This window comes from Bidens hawaiensis, unplaced genomic scaffold (genome assembly GCF_021521415.1).
Source record: "Bidens hawaiensis isolate Kalapana, Puna unplaced genomic scaffold, B.hawaiensis_p1.1 tig00419516_1, whole genome shotgun sequence".
Lineage (NCBI taxonomy): Eukaryota > Viridiplantae > Streptophyta > Magnoliopsida > Asterales > Asteraceae > Bidens > Bidens hawaiensis.
This window is the reverse complement of record NW_027504887.1, coordinates 188,390-203,031: the sequence shown is the minus strand read 5'-3', so window position 1 is coordinate 203,031 and position 14,642 is coordinate 188,390. Positions and strand designations below refer to the sequence as shown.

At 34.0% G+C, this 14,642-nt stretch overlaps 1 protein-coding gene and 1 pseudogene across 2 annotated transcripts; both read right to left on the bottom strand.

The window, feature by feature from the left end:
- Positions 1 to 2,399: 2,399 nt before the first annotated feature.
- LOC143609233 (disease resistance protein RPV1-like) lies at positions 2,400 to 6,183 on the bottom strand (annotated as a pseudogene). Its single transcript, XR_013149384.1, has 5 exons — positions 5,663 to 6,183; positions 5,452 to 5,553; positions 4,260 to 5,358; positions 3,880 to 4,170; positions 2,400 to 3,780 (listed from the first exon to the last, which is right to left on the bottom strand). The product of XR_013149384.1 is annotated as a disease resistance protein RPV1-like (transcript).
- A 5,415-nt stretch (positions 6,184 to 11,598) lies between these two features.
- LOC143609232 (B3 domain-containing protein Os01g0234100-like) lies at positions 11,599 to 14,204 on the bottom strand. The gene is made up of 5 exons (XM_077084044.1): positions 14,127 to 14,204; positions 13,851 to 13,885; positions 13,611 to 13,764; positions 13,318 to 13,530; positions 11,599 to 12,956 (listed from the first exon to the last, which is right to left on the bottom strand). The coding sequence occupies exons 1-5, from the start codon at positions 14,202 to 14,204 to the stop codon at positions 12,372 to 12,374; spliced, it is 1,065 nt and encodes a 354-aa protein (XP_076940159.1). The 3' UTR covers positions 11,599 to 12,371.
- Positions 14,205 to 14,642: the final 438 nt, after the last annotated feature.

Genomic DNA, 14,642 nt, shown 5'->3' with positions numbered 1-14,642 from the left:
TGTGTTAAACAGAATCAATTTTCTGAAGCAACATTTGGGCTTCCTTCATAGATCTATGCAGATGGTCATTCATTGTCTTTACCCAATTGACACTTTCACATGCTACAGGATTTATTACCAACCACCATAGGTTGCTTGGGATCTTGTTGTTTCTATTGCATAGGATTACTTCCTCGGTCAAATAAAAGGTCTTGAGTCTTCTACAATGTTGTTTGCTTTCATCATCATCTACAATCATCTTTGTCAGAACTTCCTTACCACTAGCAAACGCTTTTTTCTTATATCCTTCATATATGAACAAAATTTTACGAGTTTTGACTGGCATAATCTAGATAGTATCCTTTTATATTCCATACCAATAGCCTTGGTACCTCTTTGGTACAAAAACTAAAATATGTTTCGTTCAGCTGAAAACTGCTCTTATTGTGAACATAGTATTTACGTAACGTCGCAAACTAACATTTCATTAGATTCTCTGCCCTGAGTCATTGACATTGATGAAAGACTACAAAAGATGGAGTTTGTCATCATTTTACTTTGTTTTCAAGTTTCAAATTAGCATTCTTTTTAACTTTGACATGACCTTGAACGGTTGATTTTTTCCTTTTACACCTTATACATGGCATTTTCAATAAAAGCATTGTTATTAATAAAACAAACGATGAAAGATTTCAAGATTGGAAGGATCTATAACGTTTACCTTGTGAGCTGGCAAATCAAGGTTCAAACATAACAAATTTTTATGATGTGACCTCCTAAATTCATGTTCACGAGATCATGATCTTGCCGTAATGTTTATAGACTCTTCAATTCTGGAAAGCTTGAGTCCTTTCTTCTATTACTAATAATGATTTTATTGAAAATGTCATGTATAGGGAGTAAAAGAAAGAAATTAACGAACCAATCAAGGTCATGTCAATTTAAAAAGATAGTTGATTTGAAACTTGAAAACAAAGTTAATTTGACAAAAGACTCCATCTTTTGTAGTCTTTCATCAATGACCAATGGCAGAGAATCCTCTAAAACATTAGTTACGGCATTATGTAAGTATTATGATCACTATGAACGCAGTTTTCAGTTAAACAAGACATATTTTAGTTCTTGTACCAAAGAGGTAGCCAAGACTATTGATATGGAAGATAAAGGGATCAGTTATATAGAGTATGTCACCCAAAACTCGCAATCCTTAGAATTTCGTTCATATATGAAGGATTTAAGAAAAGCGTTTGCTAGCGATGATGGAGCCATCACCACTAAACAGATGACAAAAATTGACAAAGATGATTATGAATGATGATGATGAAAGCAAACAACATTTTAGAAGGCTCATGACATTTTATTTGATTGAGGAAGTACTCTTTTGCAATAGACACAACAAGGTCCCAAACAGGCTTATGATGGTTGGTAATAAACCTTGACGCATGTGAAAGTGTCAACTAGGCGAAGGCAACCGAGGACCACCTGCATAGATCCATGAAGGAAGCCTAAAAGTGGCTTGAGAAAAGTGATTTCGTTCAACACAGTTTCATTACAGTTGCACCTGTTTTGAAGGTATGGTCCACAATTTCAGACTTGGAAATTTTTTTATAAAAAATTCTTAGTCTACCAACCCAAAATTGATGTTGTCAACTAAACAACTGTTTTCGTCATTTTAAATGCACATTTTTAGTATTAAAAAAGTTATTGCCATTTTACACTGTCTTTTTTTTTATAATATTGTGTCACTATTTTATATGAACGGTACGACCGAATCAACGTGTTTCGCTATTTTATATGTGTGTCTTGTAAATTTACAGCAATCAATCATTGCATCGATTTAACAGGTTCCTCAAAACCAAATGAATTCAAGTGGGGCAGCAGATCAGATGGACTCAATCCAAATCCTACAAAAGCACAAACCAATGATCTGAAAACTGAAATAACTGATTCTAAAAACCATACGGTAACGTAGTTGAATTGAATTAAACTACCATACCATTACCAGTTAATCCACACATATACCATAACCCGTTCATAAAGCACGTCGATACATTTATACAAAAGTCATCTAACTCATAATTGTAATAACATACCAAGTGCTAGGGTTCCACGTAATATAATCGAATTTCAGGATTATCGTGTAGTTTCGAGCAGACGAAGACAGCAGCACAAGTGACAACTTTGCTCTTCATATATTGCATTAAATGTTGTACAACATGCATAAAGAACATGTAAAAAAATTTTAAAAAAATAGTTCTTAACTAGGCCCATTGATAAACCCAATTATGCAAAATCTTGTCCAACTCTTAAATATCATAAATTCATCCAAATAGACCTAACAATTTAAGAACACAATGTCAAAGCCAAAGTTGGCTTTAACTTGAATTTTTGGCTGAACACAACGTCCAGAATTTTTGGTTGAATAAACAATTAAAATTTTCAAATGAATGTAAAATTACTAACAGAAGATAAGTCCCTTTTACATTATATAAAATATCACAAGCTTAAAGATTCAAAAACTTCACTTTGAATACTTCCTTTCGAATCCAAATCATCTCTTATACCCGTGTTGTTAGGGCCTATCTTACTCACAGGTATACATACATAGTAGAAACGTCCTAAGATTACTGTCACGGATGTAAAACCATACGACTCAAGCTGCCCCTTGGACCCATAAATATCCAGACCTTCCAATTGATAAATGCTTTGCGGAAGAGAACTGATGCCCGCACCTGCTATATCTAACACTTCCAAACATTCTAAACGCCCAAACTCCATCGGCAATTTCTCCACCAGAATACAAAGGCGTAGATCTAAATAGTTCTAACACTTTATCTCACATAAACTGTTCGGGATCTCTCGTAGGGATCTACAATCCATTAGGTGCAACCCCTTTAAACTCTCTAATCTGTCAAAATCTTTGGGTAACTGCTCCAGAAGCCTACAAGATTCGAGTTTAAGATATTTAAGATAATGCAGCGTACAAATGCTATCTGGAAGATGCTTAATTTCCATCGACAAAAAACAAAGCTTCTCTAGACTTTGTATCTGGCCCAAATCCTTGGGCACCTCCGGAATACTTCCTTCAAGTGTAAACTCTCTTAAATGATGTAGACTAGAAATGCTTGCCGAAAAAGATTCAAGGTTTGTGCAAGCACATAGACCAAAAGAAAGAAGCTTTTCAAGATTTCCACTCCATGAGAATCCAGGTTCAACATATTTGCATTCAAACTTAAACTTTGGCAAATTACTGTTAGGATGCAACGGGCATATATCTTGGGGCATTGCTATCAGTGTTAACGTGGCCAAAGACATAAGACCAGCTAATTCAACCTGTTTGTCAACAAAAAAGTACTTAAACCTCGAGCAACCACTTAAGTTGAAGTTGACAAGCTTTTTAAAACATCCCGTCGGAGCGTGGATTTCTTGAAGATATTCACATCCTCTAAGATTTAACTCCTTGAGATTTGGAGTCAACTTGAGGTCAAGTTTACTGACCTTAGAACAACTGAGGTTGATGTCTTTGAGCTTTGGACATTGAACAGTGTGGACTTCTACCAAGTTATTACATGCTTGAAGATTTAAAACCTATAGACGCGGAGTCATCCCAAGGTTAATGTTACTCACCTTAGAGCCACTAAGGTTGATGTATTTGAGCTTTGGACATTTAACATGCATGTGGAGTTCTGCAAAGTCAGAACATTCTCCAAGATCTAATGTTTCAAGATGTGGGCTCATTCCAAGGTCAAAGGTTTTCAACTTTGACCCACGGAGATCAAGGTATCTGAGATTATCAAGAACCTATCATAAAAAGAAATTAGAAAGATGAACATCAGTGTAAAGACAATAAGAGAGCATAATAAAGCATCATGAAACACAATTAAACTACCATTATTCTACCTTTCTTTCTCCCACTTTCCAAAGCTGAGAAATATTGCTCTGGCCCATTTCTAGGTTAGCAAGCTTATTTGCTCTAAATGCTTTAGGTAAAGACTGAAAAGGGTATCTATTCCAACGTAGATGTCGTAAAGCTTCCGGTAAGTACGAGCTAACTTCATCAACTTCCCAATTTCCATATCCATTATCCACATAAAGAAAGATAAGTTCTTTCATCTTTCTAAGACCTTTCATGATAATTCTTGGATCAAGATCTGTAAACATCAGTTTTATGCTTCCTGGTGCTTCAGTGCCCTGTAATTAAAAAAAAAACAGATAAAATTTTTTTTCATAACAACTAAAATGTTCTAATTTTCCATGATTCATATAAACTTAAAACTTACCAATTCATTAACCAATATATCTTCAATTTCCTCTTTAATCCATAATCGACTATGTCTTCTAGGCTCGCTAAGGTGCACACGTCGAACAATATTCCTGCCCATTTCCTGTATATGGTCATGGAAGCCCAACCGGTCATTAGAAATAGTTATCAAAGATTTTTGCTCAAGAACACTTAAACCAATTTGAGCATTAAATCCACAACTTTCAAGTATTCTGATCACAGAGTCTTTCGTTTCATCTTTCAGTAGGCATGCAACATCTAGAAATATTTCTTTCTGATCACTCTCTAGACCATTATAGCTTAACTCCAATTTTTTTAAAGTTTTCTCTAACGGAATTGTTTTTATTCTTTCTATGGCATCTATCCATTCGCGCTTACTTCTACCACAAAGATGTGAACCCAAAACTTTGATTGTTAAGGGAAGACCTGCAGCATAACGTACAACTTTTCTTGATAGCCATCCATACCCTGGTTTTGGAATCTCTCCCTTAAATGCATACTTATGAAAGAGACAAATTGCTTCCTCGTGTGATAACAATTTAACATCATGAATGCAGTCCACTCCGTGTGCTACTAACACTTGTTGATCTCTTGTTGTGATGATGATTCTACTTCCCGGCATAAACCAAGTAAGCTCACCCGCTAAAGCCTCAAGTTGCTCTATATCATCCACATCATCTAGAACTACAAGAGCCTTTCTATTACGCATCATTTTTTTCATCATATGTTTCCCGTCATAAACACTTGCTACAGCAACGTTTTGATCATTTAAAACATCTGAAAGGACCTGTTTTTGCAGTTTCTTCAAACCAGACGATGAGCCTTTTGAAACTTCCCTCACGTTCTCAACAAAGCTTTTGCCATCGAACCTTTGGAATATATGATCAAAAACTGCTCTCGCCAAAGTGGTCTTCCCACTACCTCCCATCCCCTTGATCCCTATCATGCGAACATCATCACAATCAGTTTTCAAAGACCAATCAACATATTTTACCCGGGACTCCATGCCTACTATCTTCCCATCATTGCTAGAATTAATGAAATGTAGCTTTAGTGAAATATCTTGAACAATTTGTTGGATAAATTTAGCTTCGTGCCTGTGTCTCAAAAGAATATTCAGATAGATTACTCCATTTAAACACAAATTTAAGAGAAAAAAAAAAGTGAAGTATATAAGATGAAGGAATTACCCATTAAAAGTGTTCTTCAACTCCATCCCGGCGAGGTCGGCTGCTTCTTTCAGAGTATTTCTCCATCTTCCAACATCATCTTCATTTTCCTGGTATAACTTTCTTAGCAGCAACAAAATTTAACACAAGTATAATACATTTGAATCATAAATTACTTCTATTCTGAACACAAATTGTACGCTAATACTACATATGGAACAAATAGAAATACATATGCGGTGATAAAGATGTTACCGGATAAACTGTGAAACCATTCAATGAAGAAGAAGATCCGTTGCACCAAGATGCTACAATAGAACAAAGTCGATCAAGAGGTAGAACAGAGCTCCAACTTCCATTTTCATGTCTAGCAAAGGCTTCCCCAACGACCCCACTTTGGTTGCGGACTTCAGTGGGTTCCACATCATAGAAAATGGGGTAAGCCATATGATGCATCGTCTTCTGGCACTCCATGATCTTTACGAGCTCATCTAAGCACCGTGATGATGACGCATAGTTTTTGGAATTAACAATGATGTGAAATTTTGATTCTTCAATTGATCTAATGAGCTGATCACTGATTCTTTTTCCTTTCTCGATTTTTTCATCATCTTTATAAGTTATAATGCCTTTATGGTGAAGAGCAAGATAGAGATGATCTACAAAGTTCTTGCGGGTGTCTTCACCTCTAAAACTTAAAAATACATCATATCTGAACCTCTTTTGAACATGTGATGTCGAAGTAGATGCCATTGAATGTATGCTTCAAGATCAATAAACCAAGATTTTGTTAATATTTGGGAATTTTTATTAACTGATGATGTATTAATAATCCAATAGAGCGTTTGCAAGGAAGAAAATTGTTTGGGAGAAGTTTATGATAAGTTGGGAACAAGTGGTTCTTATTTAAATAACAAAAAATAAAGGCAAAAAGATAATAGAGTATCCATGGATTTCGTATGATGAAGTATATTCTTGACTTTATGAGTGTTAAAAGGTGAGTAAATAGACCTATCTATAATCTATCTATTTATAATAATATAGTAAACGAAATCTTTAAATGTTTCTGGTTGCTTTCTATTTCTTTTCAAGTTATTGAATTGTTTTATTTATTAATAGAGGTTTCTTGTGCATTTGATCTGAATTTATGGGTATGGGTCACCAAACTCATATAGCCCTTAAACGTGTTATAACATCTTATTAAATTAAAAATTAATATCACCAAATATTTGATGTGAAAATCCTATACAATAAGAATATACTAAAAATTAATATATGATTTAAAAAAACAAATATATTTATAATTAAGAAACAATTTTATAGTAAAAGAATAAGCGGGTCTTGGGTCTCACCAAACCCATAACTTTTAAACCGGGTTATAAAATCTTATTTACTTGTGAAACTTTTTTATCATCAAACCCTAAGTATATTATTTAACCTGCTTACAACAAATAAAATTAAAATCCAAAAAAATATATAAATATTGGAAACGAATAATGTAAAATAACTCTCGTAATACGGGAGATAAAAAATTAGTTATACATTATACCTTATATTGTGATAGTTGTTAATCATGATTTACTTATTTAAATATTTTACTAAAAACATGTTGAGTTACAGTTATGTTGGCGAGTTATTTAGCGATCTTAGGTTAATGCCTCATAAGCGGCATTCTTTTGCTACATAAGCGCCAACTCAACATCACTCCTTTTAAATAAAGAATGTGTAATGGTTTATGTCTCCTTTTAAATAAAAAATGTGTAATGGTTTATGTCGTCTAGTTATTTAGCGAGCTTAGGTTAATGTCTTTTAATTATTACCTAACTAGTATAAGGACCCCCACATTGCGGGGAACAAACGTGAACCACACACACGCAATGGAAGCGTCTTCTTGTGCTCAAATGGTTTAGATACATGTCAAGAATTCAGTGAAGCAATATATGTATATGCCAATCCTTACATCCTTCCTAATGAACCATCAAGTCGTGACGGTTGTATGACATTTCATATTCTTAGCATTAGCATGTCAAGAAACAAACACCCAATTTACACCATTAGTTAACATAAGCCATTGAAAAAGCATTCATTTTACAGCAAGTTGACCCTATCTATTGCAAGTAAAGCAATAAAGTGAGACTTTTGAGATATATACGTTTGATAAAAACAACCGATAAACCGATATTCATTTTGCTTAATGATGGTTTTTTTGAAGTACTAATACATAACAAAGAAAGAGAGTTCAAAGAGTAAAGCAACTGATTATCCAGACCAAATTGACAATGTACGCTTGAGCCCTATAGTACAATGCCTTAACGTTGATATTCAGGAGTACGTTCCAGTTCCGTGTAAAATTACTGTTTCTATCACTTGTCAATTGTCAGTAGACATTAATATTAACCTTAGTGCAAAGCTTTTGAGCCTGTTTGTAATCCTTCGGATTCATATGGGTGTTGTTAGGCCAGGAATAAAAGTGAACGCAGACCACCTGTTTGTATCTTTAAACCGGCCAAGCAGGTTTCTTAGGCTCAAAAATAAAACCCAACTGACCCGTTGATGTTACGAACCTCGTTCGTTAATCAAATGGTCCAAAGAAAATAGACGAAACCAGATTAGAAAATAAAGAGATAACAAGACTTAATTCATATTCTTCATTTATAATCTTCACAAAATACACACATGACTATTAAACAGAAACAAGACTAAACTACCCACTACTTCTTAACCCATGTTCTACTAAAATAATGGAGTAACTACTCATTACTTAACACACTAATTCTAAACAAATGATAAAATAACTAATAATATAATTTATTATGAATAATTAAATAGAGCACGTAACAGTTGGCTGCTTTAAACTTTAAAGGAACGCCACTTACATGAATTTTCGCTGCTTATCGTCGCTTCAGTCTTCACACATGAACTTCGTTCCAAGTATCTAAACACAATAAAAAGAACTAACGTGGCTATGTTTCCTGTTGGTTATCTGTACGTTTTGAACGACTCATTTTGAACGACTGCTGGTTATGCTTCCAGATAAAATTGTAAATTTTGATCGACTGCCGGTTAACTGTTGCGGTTATGCTTCCTGCCGTTACCGTTCGCAAACAACCTGTTTGGTGTATCTAAACAAAACAAAACAAAAACTAAAATAAGAAGCTTTTAGTGAAAAAAACAAACAAATATAACACAAAATTAATCCAATGATATGTTTGACCTCTAAAGTCAAAGGGATATTTGGTTTTGTCGAAGAGATTTGAAACCAACAGTGCACATTTAACTCACATTTGCAACTCAATTACCAGTGTGCATATCATTGGATTAATTTAAATAACGTATAGTGGCAACTAAGAACAAATTAGAACACTTGACTTAAAACATCCATCTGATTTCAAATTAACCCCAAATCAAGAACTACATTTCAAAAATGAAACCCGGCAACAGACGAATCGGAGCCCCCATAAACAATCGCATGTCGGTGAAATAGAGAAAGAAAGCGATCGTACATGCCAAAGAAACGGCCAAAATCGGACCCACATCAAAGCCACAACCGTACTACAACATCAACAATCTTAACTTCGCCATGGCCGTCGCCTAGGATTCCAAAACAGAAGCAACAACCATGATCGGAAGATAATTATACATAGAAGATGATAAATGAAAGATGATGATGTCAGAGAAAATTGAAGCAAAGCCAACGAAGAAGAGTGCTGTCATACATCCTAATGTTCCATCCTATGGTATATATTAAAGATTGAATTTGAATTCCATGTCAACCTCATTTTTATTAATTGTTTAAATTCAAGTTGTATTCAATATTTTATATTAAAGGTGTTGTTCCCTAGTGGTTAGGGGTGACCGGTGAGCAAGACAGGGCTGTAAACGAGCCGAGCCAAGCAAGAGTGTGCTCGAGCTCGAACTTAATCGAGCTGGCTCGTTTTCTTTATCGAGCTGAAAAATCGAGCTCGAGCTCGGCTCGTTAAAAGCTCGAGCATAGCTCGAGCTCGTCGAGCCAGTCTCCTTTAATATTTTTGATTTTTTTAATTTTTTATTTTTTAATTTCTTTTTTATAAATTTTGATATATAAAAGATAAAAAAAATATAATTTTAACATATATATTATAAAAAATTAATAATTAGAACTTTATATGTTATATTTTCATTATTCTTTTATGAGGTTTTAGGTATCGAGTGACATACTATATGTATAAGTATGATATTATTATATATAGATATTAAAATTTAGGGTTTAATCTAAACGAGCCAACGAGCCGAGCTATCGAGTCGAGCCAAAACCGAGCCACGAGCCGAGCTGACCCTGGCTCGAGCTCGGCTTGTTCAAAAATCGATCCGAGTCGAGCCGAGCTCATTTAGAATCGAGCTTTTTCGAGCCGAGCTTTTTTCGAGCTATTTTCGAGCGAGTTTCGAGCGAGTCACGAGCCACGAGCTTTTTGAACACCCCTAGAGCAAGATAAGGGTCGGACCCTTGAAACCCGGTTACCCGACTCTTAAAACCCTTAATTAGACCCGAAAAAATAATATGGGTAGGGTAAAGGGTATTTAAATTTCACCTTAAAGGGTTTAAAGGGTCCGACCCCTTTTCAAACCCTTGACCCTTTTACTATATAGATATACATCAGATTCACGATTAATATAAAATTTATGAGAGGTTTGTATTTCATATATGATTCATCCGAAATTTCCAACTACTAAGAAAAATAAAAATAAAGGGTCATACTACTGAATGGAAACATATATATGGAAATCACTGAATTGTTCTCTACAAGTTATTTGTGAGTGTGAATATTGCTTGCATCAGTTCAAATGATTGATAAACTTTCGAAATTAAACTTTACTATGTTATTAAATGAAAGTATAATTGTTCTATGATTCATATATTTAAGTCATTTATGAGATACGCAACTTGTAAATGCAGAAAATGGAGATTTGATTACTGTCTTAAAGGGTACAGGGTTGGACCATTGAAACTCTTATTTATACCCGACCCTTTTATTGGTTAGATGGTAAGGTCTCGGGTCTAAGTTCTTCCTAAAAAAATAAAAGATTCAGGTAGGATATTAGGTAAAATGGTCGGGTCTTACCCTTTTAACAGTGTGGTTTACCTTTTTGCTACACAAGTTCGTTGGAAGCCAACTTTTCTTATTTGTCTTTTACTTCCATTTTTTGTTGGAATTTTTTTTCATGTGGTAAAGGTGAAAACCAACTTTTCTTATTTGTCTTTTACTTCTGTTATTTTGTTTGTTATTCCTTATTTTTTTTCTAAACTTTTATATGGTTGCTTTTTTTCTTTCCTTTTTTTTCACTATTATTAGAAATTAGCGTGTTTCCTTCGCACGTTGGACGACAATCTCAGTAATGGTCTCGAGTTTAATATACAAACACATCATAAGGACTATCATTTCGATAAAAAAATTTGTTTGTATCGCTTTGGCTAATTATAGTTTCAATATGGTACTTCACTCACTATATAGCTTACAATAAAAAAATATTCTATTGCGAACACAATTTCGTTTTCAATGAAACTTATATACTTTATTGTAAAAACACATTCGTTTTAACTGTGCATCATAGATGAAATAAACATGTCGTAACGACATACTAAAAAATCTAAAAGAACTTTGTATGGTGTCATTAAAAAAGATCAATAACTTAAATATACATATATAATAACAAATTATGGAACATATTAAAACAAGAATACTTTAGGGGGCGAAATTAAACCAAGTTTAGCAAAAGAGAATGTTTGGAATCAAATTAAAACAGTTTAGAACTTTAAGAGAACTAATTTAAAATAACTTAAAAGCTGAATGACTAAAAGTGTAATAGCTTGAAGTTAACTGTAGCAGTTTAGTTTCCTTTTTAATATATAGTATAATGTGACATTAACTATATATTCAAAACCAAACCTTTTTTTTCCTCGCACCTTTTATTAATCCAAGAATTTTGTTTTCTTTTTTCCTTTTCTTTCAATATACAAATGATAAGAGGGTGCGAGTGTTGAATCTGAATGGTCTGACCACCACACCACGGCTCCGTCGCCGCCTAGATTTGGTCGTATCAATCTTTTTTATTTGTGAATTCACGGAATAGGACAAAAATACGGACAACCGACACCACCACCAAGTGTGGTCGCCACCGCCAGCTACCATCATTTTGGGACATGAGAATGAGAAAAGGGAAATTTGATGTAGAAAATGCTGATCATCTCAATGGTTTAGAGTTGCAGTCTCACTTAGTTTGTCTTACAGGTATTAATGTATTATGACTCCAACTCAACTTTCAGAAGCTTTAATTTAAAATGGTTGGTTCTTAGCATCATCCTATGATGTTGGATTAGAATTTGAAGACTTGGATTCAGATTGGGGATATTTTGGAAAGCTACAGATTACAGAAGTTGCATATTACACTTATAACACAATTTGCAGACTACATATGTGATTTTCATCCAACCAGATCGATGGCAGCAGATTAAATACAATTTAGGACCTGATCATGGGCATTTCAGTCATAGTGCAAATTTGTGTAATTGATAGCAGTAGATTGCAGCATGCAGGGTTTAAACATTAGGCCACCTGAGTTTAATATTCTTTATGATTTAGCCTGATTCTTTATTCCCATGCTTACTGATAGAACATAATAGATACCAAATCTATACAAGCATTTGTCATATTAAGAAAGTTATGATACATCAGGAGACAAGAAGACAGTTAATTCGTATAATAGCAATCTACTTGAGATAACAAGCTGCAAGTATATAACACAGCCATACAATTTGTATCATTCATACTCTCATCCTAACAATGTACATATCCACATCATCGCCAACAAGCAGGCCAAAATACCCACGCACCGCGTATCCAGAAATGGGACCATTCCCACAGAAAGTTGTCCTAAACACAAAACTAAATCTTTAAACAAAACTGTCACCAAGGTGCATTAGCCTCTTTACAAAAATCTAATTCAAGATTCTTGCCTAGAGTTTCAATCTCAACAACAAGATTCTTCATCACATCTTTAAGCCCACAAAGCTTTTCACTCATAATTTTCATCTCATCTTCTACTTTCACTTGCTCATTCTTTTTGGTTTCCAGAAGCTCTTTTGATTCAAACAAAAGCCCGATAAGCTTACTAATCCGGGCCCTTAAAAACCCGACTTTCATACCCAATTCTTCAAAGGCTTTAAGGGTTTTATCCCAAGTGTCAAAATCATCACGAGCAACCCCGACTTTACAAGCTCTGATTGCATCAGCGAGAGTAACAGTATGAAGAATTACCCCAGCTGCTAGTTTAACATTGAGACCTTTCACAAGGTTTTCATGAAGATATGAGTTTTGACTATGACATAATTCATAGTATTTGACTTGAAAATCCTTTGGTATTTCAGAATCTATGATTAAATCGTCAACAACAATACTGAAATCATCAATATTCATGTCACAAGGAGCAATGTTTAGAAGGGCAAGAGCTCCATCAATTTCATTTACACCATTTACCCTTACAATGTAGACCTGCAAATAAGATATATATATACTTATAAAAATAAAGCTTAAAAAATTAGGGGGGACGTGTAATATCTATGCATATCTTCCATATTTGTCAAAGTTTACAACCAACAGGTATCACATTTATCAAAATTCAACAAAAAAGTAGTAACTTATGAAACTGTGAAACTGTGAAAAAACAAAAACACCCTTAACGAGTTGTCAAAACATTAAATGATGAAGCATGCCCGAAATGATACTTATGTAGCTAGAAATTAAATAATTATACATTGAAATTATGTTTGTAAACTTTAGCAGACATGTGTGACCTATGTATGCATTATTCTAATATAAAACATGTTTATAGTGGATTTTTTTGCATATTTACCTTAAATTTCCAATGGCCAACCAACTGAAAAACTAGAGCGTCTCCTTCAATCAATCCATGAGCAATAGAAAAGCCTCTCCAACCGCCACCTAATCCAGTTTTATTTTTACCAAAAACAAACTTTGTGTTAAATTCTTGTTCATCTTCATCTACCAACACAACTGTTTCATCATGTTTTGGCATATGCGCTTCACAAAACTTTTTGGGGAACCCCTGTCAAATTTAACACAGATAAGTATATGTGCAAAAACTTTATCATTAATTTTTATTGATCATTAGATGGAAAAACCTACAAGCCAAAAGCTACCAGTAACATGTGATGGCAGCATAAGTTTAACAAAACTTGGTAATTCACAGGGTAGGATTGCTAACTCATTGGCTTGCTCAGTTGCTGACTTGGCATTTAGATCAGGGGTTTGAGCCAAATGATCTGAGCTTGGGTCATACCTTAATTTTTGCACAATAAACCAAATGCATAGTTAGAAATAATCACTATTAATTAATGAACATATTGACGAGGACTATGAACTAACCTTACTATTGTCTTGCATGAAAGATCAAAATGCACCTGCTCGGAGTATAATTGAAGATTAGTTATAGTAAGTAGTATTTTTAATAGTTTGTATTCAGACAAGTCTAAAGTACATTTTGATTGTAACAAAATCAATTATCATGTTTCCTTCACCAAAACACTCAAAAAGTAGTTATCTGGTCTCTTATAAGTAGGTAATAGGTATTTACAGCTTCCAGAGCGCATGCAACAAAATGCTTGACAACAAATAGCAAAGAAAAGAGAAAAGGGGTCTCACTTTCTTATCCCTCTGCTTATCTTTCGTAGCTTTTTTCTGTAATAACTTTTTCCTAGTCATTGTCATTGTCATTGTCATTGTCTTTGTCTGCTTCCACTACCAACAGATCAAACAAACACATTTACTTAATATTACAACTTACAAGTTTAATACGTGACAGAATTCGCGGTTAATCGAAGACAAAGGGTTTTGTTATATTTTTCTGTAAACTCTTTCTCTTTCTGCCATTTACAATCTTAACTACTAACTATTTTGTCTTTTTATAATTTTCTTCTAGAATTGATTTCTAACAAATCTTTATACAAGTTTGACTATCTAATTATTATTTTCAGGTTTCGGTTTAATCAGGTTGGGTTAACAATTTATCTATCTATTATCTGATCTCTCACACTTTATCAACCTTATCAAATCAATTATGTGATGTATCAGTAAATATCAAACACTAGCACAACTGATCATGATTAAAGACAAAAGATCAAAACAACTAGAACAATAATCGATTATCTTAATCAACAA